This window comes from Carlito syrichta, unplaced genomic scaffold (genome assembly GCF_000164805.1).
Source record: "Carlito syrichta isolate Samal-C Ts95f unplaced genomic scaffold, Tarsius_syrichta-2.0.1 Scaffold302579, whole genome shotgun sequence".
Taxonomy (NCBI): Eukaryota; Metazoa; Chordata; class Mammalia; order Primates; family Tarsiidae; genus Carlito; species Carlito syrichta.
Genome location: NW_007246675.1, coordinates 163,766 through 185,770, shown reverse-complemented (window position 1 = coordinate 185,770; position 22,005 = coordinate 163,766). Strand labels below are relative to the sequence as shown.

At 35.9% G+C, this 22,005-nt stretch overlaps 1 protein-coding gene across 1 annotated transcript in view; it reads right to left on the bottom strand.

The window, feature by feature from the left end:
• The window catches only part of RAD50 (RAD50 double strand break repair protein), a 74,828-nt gene that overhangs the window by 30,780 nt on the left and 22,043 nt on the right, over positions 1-22,005 (bottom strand). The window contains exons 6-19 of the mRNA XM_008056945.2: positions 21,184-21,312; positions 20,775-20,940; positions 20,022-20,215; positions 19,115-19,321; positions 17,823-18,005; positions 17,212-17,369; positions 13,352-13,527; positions 12,513-12,750; positions 10,172-10,361; positions 9,299-9,425; positions 8,664-8,857; positions 6,123-6,233; positions 5,619-5,711; positions 5,432-5,545 (exon numbers count right to left, since the gene is read on the bottom strand). Coding sequence (XP_008055136.1) covers positions 5,432-5,545; positions 5,619-5,711; positions 6,123-6,233; positions 8,664-8,857; positions 9,299-9,425; positions 10,172-10,361; positions 12,513-12,750; positions 13,352-13,527; positions 17,212-17,369; positions 17,823-18,005; positions 19,115-19,321; positions 20,022-20,215; positions 20,775-20,940; positions 21,184-21,312 — 2,280 coding nt within the window. The remainder of the gene's footprint in view (positions 1-5,431; positions 5,546-5,618; positions 5,712-6,122; positions 6,234-8,663; positions 8,858-9,298; positions 9,426-10,171; positions 10,362-12,512; positions 12,751-13,351; positions 13,528-17,211; positions 17,370-17,822; positions 18,006-19,114; positions 19,322-20,021; positions 20,216-20,774; positions 20,941-21,183; positions 21,313-22,005) is intronic.

The window sequence follows — 22,005 nt, the reverse complement described above, 5'->3', positions numbered from 1 at the left end:
GGATCTTTTCATTTAAGGAAATTTTTTTAAAAAGTCACTTGTGGTGAAATCCGAATAGGGAGGTGGGACACAGGGGTCATGCTATTTTTGGTTAAAAACTGCTGAACACTCAGCACCATGTGTCATGATAGAAGAACCAGTCACCTTTTTGTCACGACTCAAGATGTTTCTCTACAAATTATGATGCAACCTTCTCAAAATTTCTAGATAAAAACTTTGGTTGACTGTTTGATCTGGAAGAACAAATTCCAAGTGTACCACAAGTGGCCTGCCTTCCAAAAAATAATTACTTTTTTTTTTTGGTCCCTCCTCATATAAGGGATTTGAGAATTCCAGATTTTGGTATCTGCGTGGGTCCTAGAACCAATCTCCCATGGATACTGAGGGACAAGTGTACATATATCTACTAAAGGCATTATTATAAGCAGTTAAAGGAGACTTAAATGATATTGTTGTAAATGTCCTTTGTTGTACCAATTTAAAGTCCAATTTAATGTACCACTGCAGCTGCTGCGATTCTCTAATGTTCTTGTACTTGTACTTTCTCCATATTAGGAACAACAGCATGTGCCATTATTTGCTTTCATCTGGTATTACAAAACAATTGAATCTGCTTTCCTAACTACATGAAAGAACTCTTTAAAGCAGGGGTCCCCAGCCCCCAGGTTATAGACCGGTATCAGGTGATGGCCAGTTAGGAACTGGGTCACACAGCAGGTGAGCAGCAGCAGGTGAGCAAGTGAAACATCATCTGTATTTACAGTCACTCCTGACTGCCTGCACTGCCACCTGAGTTCTGCCTTCTGTCAGATCGGTGGATGCATTAGATTCCCACAGGAGCATAAAGCCTATTAAGAACTGCACATGTGAGGAATCTAAGTTGCATACTCCTTATGAGAGTCTAATGCCTGATGATCTGAGGTACAGCTGAGGTGGTGACACTAGCACTGGGGAGATGCTACAAATACAGATTAATGTTAGTAGTCAGGCTTGACTGCACAGAGACCATAATAAATCAATTGATTATAGACTCTTATCAATACCCTATCAGTGAGTGGCAAATGAGCTGCTTTCCAAAGAGTTTGAGTGTTACTTCCCAACCACAAAAGACCCCCAAACTGGGAATGAATGGATCCACGATATGAATAAGTCAGGTGAATTGACTTTGTCAGTGCTAGAAGAGGATCAACTGCTTGAGATCACAAATGACAATGGCCTTAAAAGTATGTCTGAGACAACTTCAAATCTCCATACATTTTTGGATTAAAGTCAAGGTGGAATATTCTGAGACTGCTGCAAAAGCATTGAAAAGTTTGCTTCTATTTTCAGCATCCTATCTTTGTAAAGCAGGACAGCAACCAGAATGAGATTACGGAGTGGACTGGACTAAGCAGCACACTTCAGGTGTCACTGTCTCACATCACCCCCAGATGGGAGCATCTAGTTGCAGGAAAACAAGCTCAGGGATCCCACTGATTCTGCATTATGGTGAGTTGTATAATTATTTCATTATATATTTCAGTGTAGAAGTATACAATAAATGTAATGCACTTGAATCATCCCCAAACCTCCCGTCCATGGAAAAATCGTCTTCCATGAAGTCAATCCCTTATGCCAAAGAAGTTGGGACTGCTGCTTTAAAGTGTTATCACATTTTTAGGTGAGACTAATTTTGGGCACAAAATTCTATTCCATTTCTGTCTGCCTGCATAGTTATTAGAAAGCTAGGCATTTCTTTCTTTTAAATCAGCTTCTATTATGCTTACCTTAGTTTTGAAAGACAGTATAGTACAGTAGTTAAAAAGCATAGGCTTTGAAGTCAGGTACATCGAGGTTCAAATCTCAGTGCTATAACTTTTAAACTGGATAACTTTGGGTCAATTAGTTTTAATTTCTCTGAGTTTCAGTTTGCTTGTAACACAGTGATATTAATACCACTTATCAAAAAGAGCTACTATGAAGATTAAGTGAGTTAGTGTATGTAAAGTAATCAGTATAGCGCCTCTCAATAACTGCTAGCAAAATATCTTTGGGTCAAATTTGTCCTTTGTACTTTAAGAAGTGAGAGTACCAATTATAGTCTACAAAATATAAAGTATCAGAGAAAAGAAGGAAAGAAAACCAGATGCAGTTATAGTACATCAGAATCTACTAGAAATTTGAAGTGTAGGGTAAAGTTCTATCTGTTATTACTTTTTGTGACCTTGATCAAGTCAGGTCGCCCCAGTTCCCTTCATATATTCCTTCATCTGAAAAATGAGGGAGGCAGATTATTAAATTTCCAAATTATTTTATTCTGTAGACTAAATTTAGCAGGGTTAAATTAGCATGTACATCAGCAACTATTTGGTTGCCCAGATCTTAAATATTAACTCCAATCATCCAGCTCAGATGACAGTTGTTGCATGAAGCTGGTCACCTAATGAAAACTAAAAATTAGTTACATTCTAGACACCTGTAGAATGGCATGCTCAACAGCAGTCCAATAGCCACCAAAAGTCTGGATGGGAATAATGCCCTTTATTGCCTGACAGTTATGCAGTTCATCCAGTGCTCTGGTTCAGTGATCGACAGTTAAAGGAATATATCAGAACCCCAAGGGAACTTTAACAAAACATAACAAGTCTCTTCCCAAATCTCAGAGATTCAGATTTACTGGTCTGGATTAGACATAGACACATGTACTTTTAATAACCTGAGATTCTTTAAAAATTGAGATGTGTAGCGGGGCTCGGTGGCTCAGCCTGTAATCCCGCGCCTTTGGGAGGCTGAGGTGAGTGGATTGCCTGAGCCCGCGGGTTCGAGACCCGCCTGGGCAGCGAGACCTCATCTCTACAATAAATCAAAAAATCAGCTGGGCGTGGTAGCGTGCGCCTGTAATTCCGGCTACTTGGAAGGCTGAGGCGGAAGGATCGCCGGAGCCCAGCAGGCGAGGCTGCAGTGGCCGGGAGCAGCCACTTCACTCCAGTCTGGGTGACAGAGTGAGACCCCAACTCAAAAAAAAAAAAAAAATTGAGATGTGATTCACATACCACAAAATTCACCATTTTAAAGTGTACAATTCAGTGGTTTTAGTTTTTCTACAAGATGGTACAACCATCACCACTATCCAATTCCAGAGCATGAGATCACCCCAAAAGGAAATTCCATACTCATTAGCAGTCACTCTTTATTCCCTTCTCATCCTTAACTCCCAGACCCTGGAACTGTCAATCTGCTTTCTGTCTCTGAATTTGCCTATTCTATACGTTTCATATAAATGAAATCATAATATGTGGTCTTTTATGACTGGCTTCTTTTGCTCAGCATGTTTTTCAAGGTTCATTCATGTTATAGCATGTATCAATATTTAAATTATTTTTAAAGCTGAATAACATCCCATCATATGGATATATCACGCTTTGTTTATTCACTCATCTGCTGATAATCTTTTGGGTGTTTCTATGTTTTGACTGTTATAAATAACGCTTTTATAAATATTTTTATACAAATTGTTGTGGGAACATATATGTTCAATTTTCGTAGTTTTATACCTAGAAGTAAAGAAACACAGATGATTTTGATGGGTGCTTCTAGGTAAGAACCTTTGCTTTCTAAACACTAACATTTATTTCTGGGCTTCAATCACATCACCCTCTACAGAACCTCATATTAAGGGATAATGATGCAGAGATTCACTGTATATTAAAAAAGTGTCCTATAAAGTTTGTTGAAGACTACAAAGTGTCCTCCACTCTGTGGAGACATTTTTCTCCGGACTCACTACAGGGAAGTAGTCTTTTTTTAGCTTTGACACAGTATGAATCTTAACTAACTTTGACTTCCTCTCTTCATTTGACTATAGGAATCTTTAACAAGAACATCAGACTTCACAGCATACTTTTTACACACCTACTTCTTTTATTTCTTATTCTACACTGCTTTGGTTTCCCATTAATTTAAAATGTATTTATCATTGTTGTATAGTACATAACTTAGTAAATAACTTCTGGTACAAGGTAGGTTACAAAGAAAACTAATGCTATCAGATCCACTAAGTTTAGACCACTACTTTGAAAGGGGACACAGATTGGTAAATCTTAACAATCTTTATATTAAATGTATACAGAGGGCTATTAATGATTTATAGATTGTGATTTTATGTAGAAAATCCACATAAGATAAGCATTTATATGCATCATTAATGCATACAGTTATAAGTATTTTATGTCTATCATAAATGTAGTTATTCAACATCTATTAGATCAGGTAGAGATTTTATTTACCCTTGGTGATAGTTCATAAATTTGAAATTCCTGATCTATATTTCTATAGCCAGAGACCCAGGAGAAAGTTGACTAATAGTCAGAGATTTTAATCATTGCTTATAAAAAAGTGATTAAGCATTCAAATAGCAATTTTATTTAAAACAGCAGAAACAGAAATAGTGTCGTTTTTAAAGGTATTAACTATCATGCTTACAAAAGTCATGCTGAAGGTAGTTTCTCGATGTGATTTTAATTAGGTTGTAGAAATGAATTTCCTTAACAGAGAAAATAAATGATACAGGAATCAACCAGAAAATGACTTAATATATAAATATATTTCTTACAGATCACTTTTTAAAATATATTATTAGACCTTAATCCCTCTTTTGTGAATCTATCCTACATAAAGATACGTTAGGCTAGGAATGGTGGCTCATGCCTATAATTCCAGCACTTTTGGAGGTCAAAGTGGAAGGACCACTTGAGCCCAGAAATTCGAGACCAGCCTGGGCAACACAGTGACACCCCATCTCTAAAAAAGTAAAAAAGATTTTTAAAAAAGGTATGTTAGAATAAGTAAAAAAAAAAAAAAGATACATATATATGTAGAAGGATATTCACTGCCACACAGTTTGCGATAAGGAAAAGGAATAAAGGAATCAACCTAAGTAAGATATGGTACATACACAAAATGGACTACACTATAACCATTATAAATAATGTGATACATCTGTGTATTGATACATAAGATCAAATTATGAAGTGAAGAAAGGTACAGAATAATATGAATGGTATGAATCCATTTGTAAAAGTAAATGTATATACACACACACACATATGTAAATGTATCTACAGCTGGTATATCAGTAAAAAACTTCCTTAAGAACAAATAAGAAACTGTAACAGCAATGCCATCTAGGAGTGAGATTGGGACTTAGTAGGAGTAAGACTAGGAATTAGAAGGAGAGAAACACTTAATTTTATGCCTTTATGTTTAAACTTTTACCATGAATCTTTTACTGAAATAAGCATGAAAATAAATAAATTTTAAAAAGAATGTTACTGGAATCGCTTTTCTCTACTGTTTGCATTTCTTTTCAATGGATCTGCTATTGAAAATAAAACTAAGTTAGGAATGAATGTTACAGTAGGTATAAGTGATACCATAAGCAAAAAAGACCTACCTTCTGTGTATCAATATCTTGTCTCATGATTCCCATTTCTTTACTTATTTTTTCTTTGTGTTTCTCACATTCACTTAGTTGAGCTATTATTTTATTAAGTTCATTTTCTTTTTGCTACAAAAAAGAAAATTCTATAAGCACATGAAATAAAATATAACCAAATAAATAATTTTAAGTTTTAAATTACCTTCTTATAGTTGTCTTTCCCATCTTGAATATAATTCTCAATGTTTTTCATATAACTATGAATATTCTTAACCTTCTCTCTGATATCATTCAACTGTAGAAAAATATTTATTAAATTTACATTGGCTTAGACCAAGGCACTTAACAGGAGAACACAGCAAAACATTGGCTTGGAAGTTAAGAACTCTGAGTTCTAGTCTCTACCACTACCAAATTTTATAATCAAACAAGTTATTTTATCATTTATGCAAATGGATTAAATAGTTAATGACTTAATAGTTAATTCTTAACTTCTATTTTAGATCAAGAAACAATAATTTAGGTTTAGTCCTTATTCTAAAAAGAATTTCTAGTGTCAAAATTATATCCTAACTCTGAAAGTACTATTTATCTTATCATGCTATTTATTTAACTTCATGGGAAAAAATAGTGTCTAACTTGATGCTATGAACATAGTAAGTTTAATATAGATATTTAATAAGTAAATATATAAATGAAATCTTACTTTGTCTTGTGCTATTTTGTTGCTTGTATTTTTTCTGTTGATTAATTCTTCTTTTTCCTGCTGGAACTTTTCTAATGTTGTTTCCAAAGGGTTTACCTGCTCTTTAGCATCCTAAACATATAAAAAACATAAAGCCATAAATAATATTCCATTATCTTATTTTAGGTGTCAGGCTTTACAGTCTTGATAAAATGACTATATGTGCTAGGCTTTAAAAGTCAACTCTTTGCCCCTTCCAACAACCCTCTGAGGAAGGTACTATTATTTTCATCCCCATATTGTGAATGAGCACACAGGCAGAGAGAATGACTTGTCCAGGGTCACAACAGCCAGTAAATGAAGCAGTCAGAATTCTAACCCAGTCCAGTCAGAGTTCATTATGCAAGATATATGCCTTAGTTATTGACTTGATTCTGAATCTAGCTAGCCATGTGGTCCCAATTATATCAGCATGTGGTTTCAGGCATCAATTTTCATGATGTTATAGGGGCCCATGTTAGCTCTGTGTGATTTAAAAAAAGGAATGCTCATTCAGTCAGACTTCTCTTTTACAGATAAAATTTGGTGGTAAAACCACTTTTGTCCTTAAGCTTAGTCTGCTAAGGCTCAGTAGATATTTATGCTAATAAAAAGATACTTTTTTATTAATGTTGGTGTGTCCATACCTATTCTTGGAAGAAGGGAACTATAAAGTAAGTCCCCATTATTTAGTCTGTTTACATCTCTACAACATAATTATATGATAACTGCTGTTCAAAACCATGATCCTCAAGCACTCTACAGTCCTGAAATATCAACTGAATTTATAAAGGTAGATACAATTATTCAGTATTACTTCAATGTAGGTGTATTTTATCATTCTAGGAAGTGGTACAGTGTGGTAAGAGGTCCAATGTCTTCAGTGTCAGAAGATCTATCTGAAAAATCAACCTGCCTCCTATTAGCTGCTAAACTTAGGCAACTCATAGGACATTTGCAAATCTCAATTTCTTTTTCTCTAAGAAGGAGATTTAGTTATCAGTTGTGACAAGGTTGCTGAGTGTTTTAATGTCAAAGTGATTTTTTTTTTTTTGAGTTGGAGTCTCACTCTGTCACCCAGACTGGAGTGCAGTGGCCGCTCCTGGCCACCGCAGCCTTGACCCGCTGGGCTCCAGCGATCCTTCCGCCTCAGCCTTCCAAGTAGCTGGAAATACAGGCGCCCGCTACCACGCCCAGCTAAGTGATTTTTAAATAGTAAAAAAAAGAATAAGAATGCAAGTAGTAGTATTTTACATAATATTCTAAGTCTCTGATATTTTGTAATCCAAAATTATTTAAGAAATAAACAAGCCAGGTTCGGTGGCTCAGCCTGTAATCCCACGCCTTTGGGAGGCTGAGGTGAGTGGATTGCCTGAGCCCGCGGGTTCGAGACCCGCCTGGGCAGCGAGACCTCATCTCTACAATAAATCAAAAAAATTAGCCAGGCGTAGTAGCGTGCGCCTGTAGTTCCAGCTACTTGGAAGGCTGAGGCGGAAGGATCACCGAAGCCCAGCAGGTCGAGGCTGCGGTGGCCGGGAGCGGCCACTGCACTCCAGTCTGGGCGACAGTGAGACTCCAACTCAAAAAAAAGAAAAAAAAGAAATAAACATTTATAGTAATTAATGATAAACAGGTTCAGTAATAAATTTAATGCTCACGAATGAGTGTGTACAATTATGAAAACTAGGTAAGATTGTTGTTTCTAAAACTGTTCATAAACCTAATTGGTTGAGTCCTTAGATCTGATTAATCTAGGTAAGAGATGGCAAATGCATTCCAGTAGCAACTTGGTGCCTGCTCATTGCATTGGTAAGGATTCTAAGACCACACCTAAAATCAAATGGAAAGAGAGCTATGACTGAGAGTGTCTGCCATGGATACAGGGACCTGTAGATAAGACAAACCTCCCATATACAAGCAGGAATCCTTGTTTAGTTATCTATCCAAACCTGACCACTTCCGAAAAATAAAGTTGACCACTTAGTCAGTAAGTTCTTCCTTATGCTCAAACACCTTTTTCCAGAAATCTTTACTTACTAGTACAAGTTCTGTCACTCAGAAACCACACAAAGAATTCTCATTCCATTTTCATTTGGTCCTCACAATAGCTATAGTTCTGGCCACTATACTAATAAAGAGCATTTCATATATTTAAGCTATTTTAAAAAATAAAATAAACATCGGCCGGGCTCAGTGGCTCAGCCTGTAATCCCAGCACTTTGGGAGGCCGAGACAAGTGGATTGCCTGAGCCCGTGGGTTCGAGACCTGCCTGGGCAACTTGGTGAGACCTAGTCTCTACAATAAATTAAAAAAAAAAAAAAATTAGCCAGGAGGAGTGGTAGTGCATGCCTGTAGTTCTGGCTACTAGGAAGGCTGAGACGGAAGAATCGCCTGAGCCCAACAGGTTGAGGTTGCGGTGGCCGTGAGTGTGCCACTGCACTCCAACCTGGGAGACAGTGAGACTCCGACTCAAATAAATAAATAAATTAATTAATTAATTAATTAAACATGAATGGTCTTACCTTTATCTCTCTGTATAAAGACTGAACTTCAGTGGACAATTCCACAGACTGTTCCTCCAGTTGCTGACGATGTTGCAAATTAGTGGATAGCTGAAGTTTCTCTGATTTTAGTTCATTTGCTGTACTTTTTAGGTGTTGAATCTGTTCCTGCTGGTCCTGTATAAGCTTACGATTCAATTCAATCTTACTAGAAACTATATAAAAACATATTGACACAGTAATGTAAGGAAACAGAAATTATTATTATTAGTGTCATCCTTTCAGTTTGGATAGGTCTATAGACTTCACAAAAGCTGTTTTTGTGGACCCCACCCACTGCAACAAAAGTGTAGCAAGAACACAGCCAGTCCCCAAACCTGCTTCATGTCCCCTCCTGGCCACTCACAGGTAAAGTTCACAGGGCAGGTATGACTGAGAAAGAGTACAACTAATCTGATACTCTCCTACCATTCAAAATCTGCTGTGCAAAACAAGGAAGCAAAGAGAAGTGATGTTTTTGAGAAAACAGAGTGAATATACTGTAGGCTGAAGGAAGAATGTTTCTTGTCCATGTACCTGGTAAAAGTTTACTATAAAACACATATGCTGAAAAGGTCAAAGTCTTTATGAATACATGAAGAAATAGACTATATTACCTGTATCTAACATGTGTTGTTTCTCTTGTTTTTCCTGGTTTACTTGTTGAACAGTTCGATGTAAGTCTATTCCTTGTAGCTTAGCTGTTTGTTGTGCAATTTTTCTTTCAACATCTTTAAGTTCCATCTTAAGAGGAGAACAAAGTTATTTACTTTAAGAAACTTACTGTATTATTATTTTAAAATCTTTAAAAATTAATTTCTAGGCTGGGCTTGGTGGCTCAGCCTGTAATCCTGAGCTTTGGGAGGCCGAGGTGAGTGAATTGCCTGAGCCCGCGGGTTCACGACCCGCCTGGGCAACTTGGTGAGACCTCATTTCTATAATAAATCAAAAATTAGCCGGGCATGGTAGCGCACGCCTGTAGTTCCAGCTACTCGGAAGGCGGAGGCGGAAGGATTGCCAGAGCCCAGCAGGTCGAGGCTGCGGTGGCCAGGAGCATGCCACAGCACTCCAGTCTGGATGACAGAGTGAGATTCTGACTCAAAAAAAAAAAAATTAAATTAAAAAAATTAATTTCTATTATCAATTTTTTAAAAAAAATCTAGCTTATAAGCCATTTCTAACATAACTTTAGCAAAGTTTAATAGGATAAAAGTGAAATTAATTCTTAGCAGTGCAAATGATGCAAACTAAATGAAGATGATTAAAAATGAAAGGCAAGCAGAATTATGTTTCCATAATTTATAAATTAAAAAACTTAAACCCAGGAATGTAAACTAAGCAGTAGTCCTGAGACGACCTGAAATTCAGGATGAGGAATCCTAAACACAATCTGTATCTGAATACGAGCTACTGTTTTTAACACTCTCACACTTCACATTCAAGCCACCATGAAACAAGTTTTATTTTGCCTTAAACTACAATAAACTTACCTGGAATCTCTCCATAATTGTGACATCTGTAAGACATACTTTAGCACTTTCTTCTTCAGGCATTATGGTACCCAAGAGTGTTTCTTGTTCTTCTATGTCATTCTTTAGGCGTTGTATGTCTCTATTGACATTCTGCAATTTGTTTCTTAATTCTGGTATTTCCTTCTCCTTCAAATCAATTATGTTTTGCCTTAACAGAAAACATAAAATTAAAAGTAATCCATCTGGTATTTCTCATGATAGGCTCAGGTTATATATTTTGGGGAAGAGTACCATAGAAGTGACATTATACTCTTTTCAGAGCATCATGTCAGTGGGTATATGATGTCAATGTTTCATTACTGGTGACATTAATCTTTATTCACTTGGCTACGGTGGTGTCAGCCAGGATTCTCCACTGTAAAGTTACTATTTTGCTCTGTCATTAATAAACATTTAGGAGAAATACATTGAGACTACGTAAATATTTTGCTTCTCCTGAAACTTCTGCCTGCAATAATTATTACTGTGGTGTGTTTGTCAAATTGAGAGAAATTCTGCAAATTAACTAATCATAATCATCAAAAGAAAAACCAGTGTTACAGAATGCAAGAACCTAAGGAGAAATAAGCAATGTGGGATTCTGTATTGGACCCTAAAACACAAAAAGGACATTAATGGAAAAACTGCTGAAATTTGAATAGTTTGTAATTTAGTTAGTAGCATTACACCAATGTTAATTTCCTGATTTTGATAACTATATTAAGGAAGGTTACATAAATTGTCAACATCAGGAGAAGCTAGGTGAAAGGTATAAGTGAATTCTCTGTACTATTTTTGTAATTTTTCTGTAAGTCTAAAATTATTTCAAAATTTTAAAAGTTTTAAATGGCAGGGGAAAAGGGAAGGAAGTCAGTCATTCAGCCAAATGCTTAAGGTACAAAACATCAACCAATTTTACTGGGTTCATTTCTCTAGCTAATGAATTACTGCCTATATAGCATTTACTGGCTCCACACCTGCTTTTGTTGACACCTCTGAAGCAATAAAACTTGTATGTAATCTTTTATTTATTTATTTTTTTTTTAGATGGAGTCTCACTCTGGTGCCTAGGCTGGAGTGCAGTGGCACACTCACAGTCAACCCAGCGTCAACCTGCTGGGCTCCGGTGATCCTTCCGCCTCAGTTTTACAAGTAGCTGGAACTACAGGCATGTACTATCATGCCCAGCTAATTTTTAATTTATTGTAGAGACGAGGTCTCACCAAGTTGCCCGGGCTGGTCTCAAACGCGCAGGCTCAGGCAATCCACTTGCCTTGGCCTCCCAAAGTGCTAGGATTACAGACTGGCCGTATGTAATCTTTAAAAAAAAACAAACAAATTTACCTCAAAAAATTTCAAATTCTTATTTAAAATCAAGTTAATCAAGTTAAAATTAATCAAGTTAAAGTGATATAATAAATTAGTCTCTAATGAGTCTTACAATAAACTAAAAGAAAAACCAGAAACTCAAAGGTTTGCTTTTACATACTACTATTACTTGATGATTTTTAAAAAGTGTAAAACAATGACCAAGAAATGCTAAAAACTGAATTGATCTGTGGCAACAGACCTATAATTTTTTATACCATAGAAGCATGAGGTATTATTTCATATATGAGTAAATATGAAGGTATGGAGATTATGAGTAATTCCACGCTTATGTTACTTCCTAATTAGTCACAGATCAGCAGTTTGTCTTAAATTCCCAGCACTAAATAGTGACATAGTTGTATTGGTCTAATGACAGCAAAGCAGTCACCAAACTGTGACTAGCCTTGTTCTCTATGTTCTGGGAGATACCAAGGCAATCATCACGTATTTCCAGACTTAATTTTTACTTGTAAACAGATCATTCATGAATTTCTTGTACACATGAGGGAAAATATAAACAGAAATCTCCTATGATTCATTCTTTCTGAAAATAGAAGAGACATAAAATTATAGTTTAAAACTTGTAATTTATGAGAGCTTCTCAGTACTTAGATTCTTCTGCTAGGTTTAAAATGTGATCAACAAACAGTTCTAAATCTGTCAAACTTTATGCCCACAAGCCAAGTCTCAAGAATTAAACACACACACACAAGAAAACGTAAAGACTATATCCCATGACTAGTTTAAGAAATAAGCTTACCTTTATACAAAATAAGTGATTCTTCTTATCATAGAAATGACATAAGATAGGGCACACTGTCTCAGAATCCTGACTTTAATTTGTTTGATTCCACACATCCTTACTGAGTACCTCCACCTGCCAGGCATTAGATCACTGTCTTTTAATGTTGCTGCTACATGGACAGTAAAGGTGAATCCCTATTCTTACCTCATGGGCACAAGTCCCAGCATTTCATCACGCCGCTTCTCCTTTTTCTTTAGCTCTGATTCTGTTGACTTGAGTTTATCTGGAGCAAGTCGCAGCTTAGACTGTAGATCACTGATGACATCTTGTAATTCAGCCTCTGTCTGAAAAACTCTCTGACAGATAGGGCAACATGACTGGTTTTCATCTGTTAGCTGAGTAATGAATTGGGAGTAAACTGCCGTGGCTCCAGCCAGCACGGCTATTAAAAAAAAAAAAAAAAAAAAAAAAAAAAAAAAAAATATATATATATATATATATATATGTATGTGTGTGTGTCTGTGTGTGTGTGTGATGTATATCTCCAATGAAAAACATAAAATACAGTTTTTTGTCAATAAAATTATACCTTTTCTATAAATATATGATTATTCTTCTTGCCTTATAAACATATAAAAAAATTAATATTCTGGTCTTTAAATCTTCTTCCAAAAGGCACAATACTTTCAGATTTGCATAAATTATTTTTGGTAAGATATGATAAATATAACTTTTACTGAGAGATTTCTATGTGCCAGGCATTGTTCCAAGGGGTTTACAACTATAATCTAATTTACTCCTCAGCACACTAGGTGGTAGTCAATTGTGTTCTCATTTCACAGATGATGAATGTAAAATAGGGGAAGGTTACGATAAGTTGCCCAAAGTCACACAGTGAGCTATAGAGCCAGGATTGAAACTCAAGCCATTTGGCTTCATAACCAGGTTTTAAAATCTTCCATACTTAATATAAACTTAATATACCTGTGATTAAAAATTCAAAAGTGTCAAAGTGCCTTGATAATATAAACTAGGTGACTTACCTCGCTGTTTTGAGGATTTTTCGATATCCTCTTTAAGCCTGTCTAAATCACTTTCAAAATCCTGGCTACCACAAACATCAAACAGCTTGTCTTCATAATTGGATAACTGCTCTTCCTTTCTTTTTAGCTCATTACTTATATGACTTTTATTTTGCTCAGATGAAGCTAGTTCCTTGCTAAAATAAAAACAAATATGGATTATAATTTTAAAACATGAGAAATTAGTTTGAAAAGTTTGAGTAGGCAAACACAAGACAAGCTCTGCCAAGAAATCATTACAGTTTGATATGACCAAAAGTTTTTTTTTTTACAAATTGAGAGAATAGCCCACTTCCACCTTAATATTCCCTCTATAGGACACTGCCTTACTTGCCAACTGTGGTCATGGGCATGCTTCCAGAAAAATGTATACAGGCCATATCCTACCTAGTTTAGTTTCTGGAGGCTCACAGTCTTAGATCCTAGATTAAGAACCGCAGCAAGAATATGCTTGCTGGGACTACTGGAGGGAAAGAAGAGAGGAGGAGAACATCTTCCTATTTTCTTCAGTCCCTTTCACAGTATTACTTCCTTACTCTCCCGTGCATACCTTTCCTCTGTCCCTTCCTTGTTGCTGTCATTCACTTACCTCCTGATCACTCATTCCCTTTCACTCATCAAACATTGTGCTTACTCTACTCCACCCTTAAAGATTAACTTAGCCAATTCAATACTCACACATATCAGAGTTTTTCAATTTGCAGGTTATGATGCACTAGCAAGTCACAGAATCAATTTAATGCACTGTATTCAGTATATTTTTTAAAAAATGACACAGAATAGAATTTAGTATCTTGGAGGATACCATACATAGAAGTACTGCTTTGAGAAATTTGTTTCAGATAAATGTGTATAATTACGCACATGATTCATCATGACATTGCCCACCATGAATCTCAGCAAAAATTTGGAAAAAGTAAACTTATATAAATGTAGCTTTCACCATCCTGGACTCCACTGAGTACCTCTCATCACGGTCACCAATAATCTTACTCTATCCCTAGGTAACACCAAACACTGTTGACTTCTCTTTCCTTGAAAAAGGCTTATCTTCCCAAGGCACTCCAGACACCACTACTATCTGTCCTGGTTCCCTGGACATGTCCATTTCCTTCACTTGATCCTCTTCTTCAGCCTGCTAACATTTTAAATGTCGGTGATTCCCAGGAGTCTAACTATAACCCCTTCTCTTCGCATAACTCTCTCAAGGGGACAGGACATGGACTATACTAATAAGTTGGGTTATCTCTTACATCCCAACTATTCTCAACCTTCTGAACTTTAAAACCAATACTCTATTCCCCAACAGACACTTCCGCAGGAAACATAAATTAAACTTGGCCAAAACCAAATCTACTATTTTCCTCAAAAATCTGTGTGGAATTGTTAACCCTCTTATCCAAACAGCTATCCAAGGTAATAGCTGAGAAACATAATCATTTTTATTTTTTAAATTAATTTTTTATTTTTTGAGTTAGGATCTCACTCTGTCACCCAGACTGGAGTGCAATGGCATGATCATGACAATCACAGCTCATGGCAGCCTCAATCTCCTGGGCTCAGGCAATCCTCCCACCTCAGCATCCTGAGTAGATGAGACTACAGGCATGTGCCACTATACCTGGCAATGTTTTTTTTGGTAAGTTTCACTATGTTGCCCAGGCTGGCTTAGAACTCTTGGGTTCAAGCAACCCACCCACCCTGGCCTCCCAAAGTGCTGGGATTACAGGCGTGAGCCACCATGCCTGGCCCATGATCATTTTTATAATGGATTACTCTAGAAATGAAAGGAGAATTTTAAAATTTTAATATTCTTACTTAGGTCTACAAATGTTCAGGGAGCAAGAGGTTCAAACTGCTACTCGTTGCCATTTTACTTATAAAATATAAAGGGTCTTCAAAATTTTAATGTATATTATGAAAAACTGCATGAATTTCCATTTTTTTCACCCAAATCAACTCATACTAACTTGTTATGTTTAAACAGTAAACAGTTTGGGGCACTAAAAAGGATGAGACATTAATTTGCTGGCTTTTTTTTTTTTTTAGAGACCGATCTCACTCTGTTGCACAGGCTCAAGCACAGTGATACGATACTGGCTCAGGCAGCCTCAATCTCCTAGGCTCAGAAGATCCTCCCACCTCAGACCCTAGAGTAGCTGGGACTACAGGTATGCACCACTACGCCTGGCTAATGAGACATTAATTTGAAAAGAGCCACTATTAGAGCAACATGAATTCTGATAAAATTAAAATAAGAACAAACATCAAATTTATGGTGAAGCTTGGGAGGAAGAATAGTGACATCACTGATGCTTTACAAAAGTTTATGAGGACAATGGCCCCAAAGAAATCAGCAGTTTACAAATGGATAACTTGGTTTAAAAAGGGATGGGACAATGTTGAAGATGAAGCCCAGAATGCCAGTCATCCACATTAATTTGTGAGGAAAAAATTAAGTTTATTTGTGCCCTAACTGAAATAGACCGACAATTAACAGCACAAATAACAGCCAACACCATGGACATTTTAACTGGCTCAACTTGCACAATTCTGACCGAAAAATTTAAGTTGAGCAAACTTTTTGCTTGACGGGTGCCAAAACTGTTGGACTCAGATCATCTGTAGACAAGAGCAGAGCTTTCAATGAAAAAAAATTTTTTTTAGAGATAGGGTCTTGCTCTGTTACACAGGCTGGAGTGCAGTGGTGTGATCATAGCATACTGTAACCTTCAACTCCTGGGCTCAAGTGATCCTATCGTCTCGGCCTCCCAAGTAGCTAGGACTACAGGTGCATACTATCATGGCTGGTTAGTCAATGAAATTTTAAACAAATGGAATCAAGATCCTGAAGCACTTCCTCAAAGAATTATAACAGAAGATGAAACATGGCTTCACCAGTACAATCCAGAAGACAAAGTACAATCAGAGCAAAGGCTACCAAGAGGTGGAAGTGGTCCAGTTAAGTCAAAGTGGGCTAGTCAAGAGCAAAGGTCATAACAGTTTTTTGGGATGCTCAAGGTATTTTGTTTGTTGACTTTGGGAAGGGCCACAGAATGATAACATCTGTTTATTATGCAAGCCAAGAAAGCCAAAGTTTTAGCAGAAAAACACCCAGGAAAGCTTCACCAGAGAGTCCTTCTCTACCACAACGCCCCTGCTCATTCTTCTCATCAAATAAGGGCAACTTGCCAGCGTTTTAATGGAAAATCATAGCTATCTGCCTTACGGTCCCAATCTGGCTTCTTCTGATTTCTTTTTGTTTCCTAGTCTTAAAAAGTATTTAGAGAGTACTCATTTTTCTTCAGTTAAAAAATACAAAGAAAACTGCACTGACATGGTTAAATTCCTGACTCTCAGTTCTTTAAGTATTGGACTAAATGGATGGTATCATCACTTATAAAAGTGTTTTGAAGGCTGAGTTGAGTGGATTGCCCGAGCCCGTGGGTTCAAGACCCACCTGGGCAACTTGGCGAGACCTCATCTCTACAATAAATCAAAAAATTAGACGGGTGTGTTAGCGCACGCCTGTAGTTCCAGCTACTTGGAAGGCTGAGGCGGAAGGATCGTGGGAGCCCAGCAGGTCGAGGCTGTGGTGGCCAGAAGCATGCCACCGCACTCCAGTCTGGGCTACAGAGTAAGACTCCAACTCAAAAAAAAAAAGTGTTTTGAACTTGATGGAGTTCATGCTTAGAAATAAAGTTTATTTTTTTGTATTTTTAACCTTTTAATTCCATTTTTCATGACAATAAATGATTTTTAAACAAGAAAACATAAAATAACAGATTTCAATTGCACCTCCAAATGTTGTAACTACTTACTTCAATTTGGCAAGTCTGTTCCTGGTCTGATTAATTTCTTTTGATTTACTATGAAGCCAGTCTTCAAGCTGTTTTTTGTTGGGAAAATACCCCAACAGTGAAGTTAAGTCATCATTGTGCCTAGATTTTATTTTCCTTATTTGTTCATCTTTGTCAGCCTATAAGTAAAAAAATCTTTTAAAAATAAAGTCCTGTATTTATAAAACATATCAAGAACAAAAATAAAATTCTAGATTGACCAACATTCTAGGCTCAAAAAAACAAAACTATAAAAATACAAGAAGAAAATTAAAAATTTCTTAAACTCTTGGAGTGCGGATGGTCTAAGCCATAAAAGAAGTGTAAACAGTCTAGTAATATAAATACTAAAAATTTCTGTGTTAGAAGTTAACAGCAATGTATGTGTGGGTTTGTGCATACTACTATATTACTTTTTATAATTAAACAATAACTTAGACTTGACAGTCTATTTTATAAAGCATTAAGCTCACTTAATCTCTAAAATGTAAAGCCAACACTGACTCAATACTTCATAGTCTATTAGTTATTAATGCAAGATAAGCCATTTTAAATAACAGACAGTATAATTAGAACAAAAAGAAAAATCATACTTTGTCTTTGGTCAGCATCTCCATCTGGGTGCGTGTTGTTGTATGATGGTTTAACTGCTCCATCTCCTGGTCCAATTTACGCAGGGTCCTGTCTAGATCTGCTTTCTTATTTTGAAGGTTTATTACGTCTGCTTTTAGGGTTTCTACACTGCAGTTTTCCTCAGCTTTCCTTAGCTCACGTTCCTAATCAATAATTCCAACAAATGCATAGGTTTATATATTTTGTGCAAGAATTAAAATAATGACAAAGTATATTAGAAATTAACTACTCCTCAGAATAGTCAGATTACTGTTTGCTTGTATTCAACAAAATAAAAAATATATGGCACTACACGTGCTTTAAGAAAAATCTTAATACAGTTACTCTACTATGTTACAATGGTAGAGAATTAGCAAATAAACCTAGAAGGGTCAAACAGAAAGGAAAAATGTGAATTAGTGCAAAATTAGGAAAAATATATCTAAGTATACAAATTAGTGACTCTTCGGTCAACAATTAAGTATTTAGGTTTTCATGTAAATTACTATGCTGCCTGGTTTGCGAAAACTATAAAAACAGTGTGATGTGATGTGGTCCCTGATCAGTGTCTCTTCACCTTAACAAGACAATATTGTGATAAAGTGCTAAACTGACAAAAATGTATGCTACAACAATGAGTTAGGGAGCAAAAATAAATGTTTACTTAAATGATCAAGACAGAATTTAAGAGGGGATTTGCCAAGCTGGATGAGACTTACTTTGGTGACTGAGATGTGGAGGAAGAAACAGATTAGAAGCGGGAAAGAAAATTTGGAAATTCTTTAAGAGATTGGCTAACAAAGTTTTCACCACAGAAAAAATAATTATGCAGCAAAAATTATATAAATTATATAAAATTACAGTGTATAAAACCTAGAAGGAAAACAGTTGCTTGAATACTTAGGTAAATGGTGCTTAACAAAAGTGATCATAAGAATCACTTTGTTGTGTTTTGAACACACACTTCCATGCTCCACTCTTTGATTTGGAATTTGGATTTGAATTTAGGTCTGAAGCTTAAAAGTCTGAGCACAGGTATGTTTAAAAAGCTCCCTAGGTGATTCTAATTTTCAACTCATCAGGTTCAAGAACCAAAAAGTTGAGTGATCAAGGTATTTAGATGAATTAATTTTACATGAGAACCACAGACAAGGTTGACATTTTTATTAAAATGCCATAATCTTAGGATTAGCAATAGATAAAATACCTCCGAATGCAAGACTCTAAATGTCTTATACCTTAAAATAATTAGACTATTCAAATAATATCTTACAGTTTTTGTGAGCTCCTGGTCCAGTTCAACAATCCTGTCTGAAGATCCTTCCAACTGCTGTAATTCGTACTTCACATTTTTCAGCTCATTCTTCTTCTTATTTAGGATTTCTGATTTTAGCTCAATTATTCTTCCCAGTCCAGTTTTTTTATCCCTTATCTCGTCTATCTGTTTTTGTTTCAGAGTTTCTTTTTCTGCAAAGTCATTCTAAGTACATTCATGAAGAATAAGCATTAATAATCTTTTCACTATACAACTCATTAAGAAAAAGTTTATACATCGCTAAAGTAATATACACACTAAAGAAAATACAGAAAAGTTAAGTCATGCATCACTTAATGATGGGAATACAAATCTAAGAAATGTATTATTAGGCCATCTTGTCATTGTGGGAACAGCACAGAGTGTCTTTACATAAACCTAGAAGGTACAGCCTACTATACACCTAGGTTATATGATACACACACAGCATGTGACTGTGCTGAATACTGTACACAACTGTATCACAATGGTAGGTATTTGTGAGTCTACAATTTGAAAAGGTACAATAAAAACACAGTATTATCATCATATGGGACCACTGTCATATGTGTGGTGCACCACTGACTGAAACATCATTGTGTGGTGCATGACTATATTTTTTAAAGTGTAAAAACCATCACTCAGAGATAATAATTAACTGTGAGCAAACTTTTCCTTTGCAATTAGTAAAAATTCTTTACTTTGAAGACAAATAAAAAATGTAGGTCTATAATTTCTTCCATAAAGATTTTCTTCTACCTTACAGTACATTCTATCCTAAAACTAATCTAAAAACATAGGGTCCATCCAAAAATCAAAACAATTCAACAAGAGAATCTCACACTAACAACAGAAAATAGCAAATGTCGTATTTCAAAATATTTACCATCAGTTGGCTGGCAGTTTCTGCTTCCCTTTCTAGTCTCTCTCTCACAAGTTTGTGAAAATTTTTAATCTGTCTTTCATTGAATGGTCCATGCTCAAAGCCATCCAATTCTAGCTGTGTTGCCAAAGACTGAATTAATGAATCTCTAGCTTCAATATGTTCTTGATGGCGATCTGCTTGTAGCTGTAGACGGCCTTTAAAAGAAACCAACCTAATAATTTTTTTTTCAGCAGGTTTTTAAAAAGTTGAGAAAACTATAGACTCACATGCAGTTGTGAAAAATAATACAGCGAGATATCTTGTATACTTTGCCCAGTTTCCTGCCATGGTAACACTTTACAAAACTATAGTATAATATCATAACCAGCATATTGACATTGATATAATCTATCAATCTCAATCAAATTTCCCCAATTTGAATGTGTGCATGTGTGTAGGTTCATATATCTGCTACAACAGTCAAGATACTGAACAATTCCAACACTACAAAAGCCCACTTTTTGTTATTTTATTACTATAACCACACCCATCTCCCTCCTGCCTTTCCTCCTACCCAGTACTTCTGGCAATCACTAATTTGTCTACCATTTATAAAATTCTGACTTTTCAAAAATATTATATAGAAACATACTGTATATAACCTTTAGAGACTGGATTTTTTGACTCAGCGTAATTCCCTAGAGATTCTTCATTCACGCAGAAAATGTATAATATTATAATAGTAAAACAGACCAAGTAAACACTTTGTCCTACCCTGTTCAACGAGGAGTTCTGATTTTTCTTGATTTAGAAGACAAGATTCTTTATGCGATTTTTCCAGTTCACGCTGACAGTCTACCAATCTCTTTTCTTTCTCCCTCACTGTTCTTTGGTGATTGTGATACAAGTCATTTAGTTGTTCATCAGTTCCTTGAAAAACCTGTGCAACACCAAAATAAAAAGCTTTAATGCACAAATATAAGAAAATATGATCACTCTGAGATACCAAATATGAACTAAATCCTATTCAATACCCTTCATTTTAACATATACACAGAGGTAACAAAAACATCAAGACTTGTATTTGTTTTTTTCCAAAATGTGAGTGGCAAAACTGGTTCAAATGAAGTTCATTACAACATCCCAAAATTTTGAAGTAGAACAAAATTCTACCACCACAAACCTTTTCCATTTTCTGTTCCAGTTCACTATTATCTTTCTCCATTTGCTTCTTTCGGCTATCCAAGGCTTTAATTTCATTGTCAAGTCTCATCACTTTAGAGAGATTGTGTTCAATTTCTTTTAGACGGTTCTGAAAATAAAAACTCCACATAAATAAAATTCACTATAGTTTACACTGCTGATACATGAAGAGAAGTAAGATGTGCCAGGAACAAGCATTTAGTAAAAGTGACTCATTTAATACAAAATTGTAAAGGGGGCATCAGTAACTGAAGATCAGAGGGATTAAGTAACTTGCTCAGGTCCTCGTAGCTAATAGAGAAAGGCAGGAATTAAATTCTACTTCTAACTCCAAGGTCCGTGCCCTGCACTCAACACCTCCCATAAAAGTCATTCATTCATTGGGCACTTAGAGTTGCAATGTGTGAAGCACCACATTTTAAGAATTTAATCCTTAAAAGACTATTTTAATGTATTTTTAAAGAAATCAGAACTACTGAGTGGGCTAGAAACTCATGGCAAGTTATCAATGCATTCTGAGTCTGTAGGCAAATTTACATGGAAGAGTATCCCTTAATCCAAAGCTTACTAAAGCACAGAGGACTCTTATCAAGTAAAGTATGATAAATAATCTCAGTGGTTTGCTTCCAGGGATGGCTGGTGGCTTCATTTCCTAGGAATGTGTGTGACCTGGCTCAGGGTATTCTCTATGTGGATACTGCTGCAGATACTCTTCCAGTGTTTACCTCTATGATTCCAAAGTTGACTAATTTCTTCTTTTAGACATTTTTAGAATCTAATTTTCATTTTTTTTTTTTTTTTT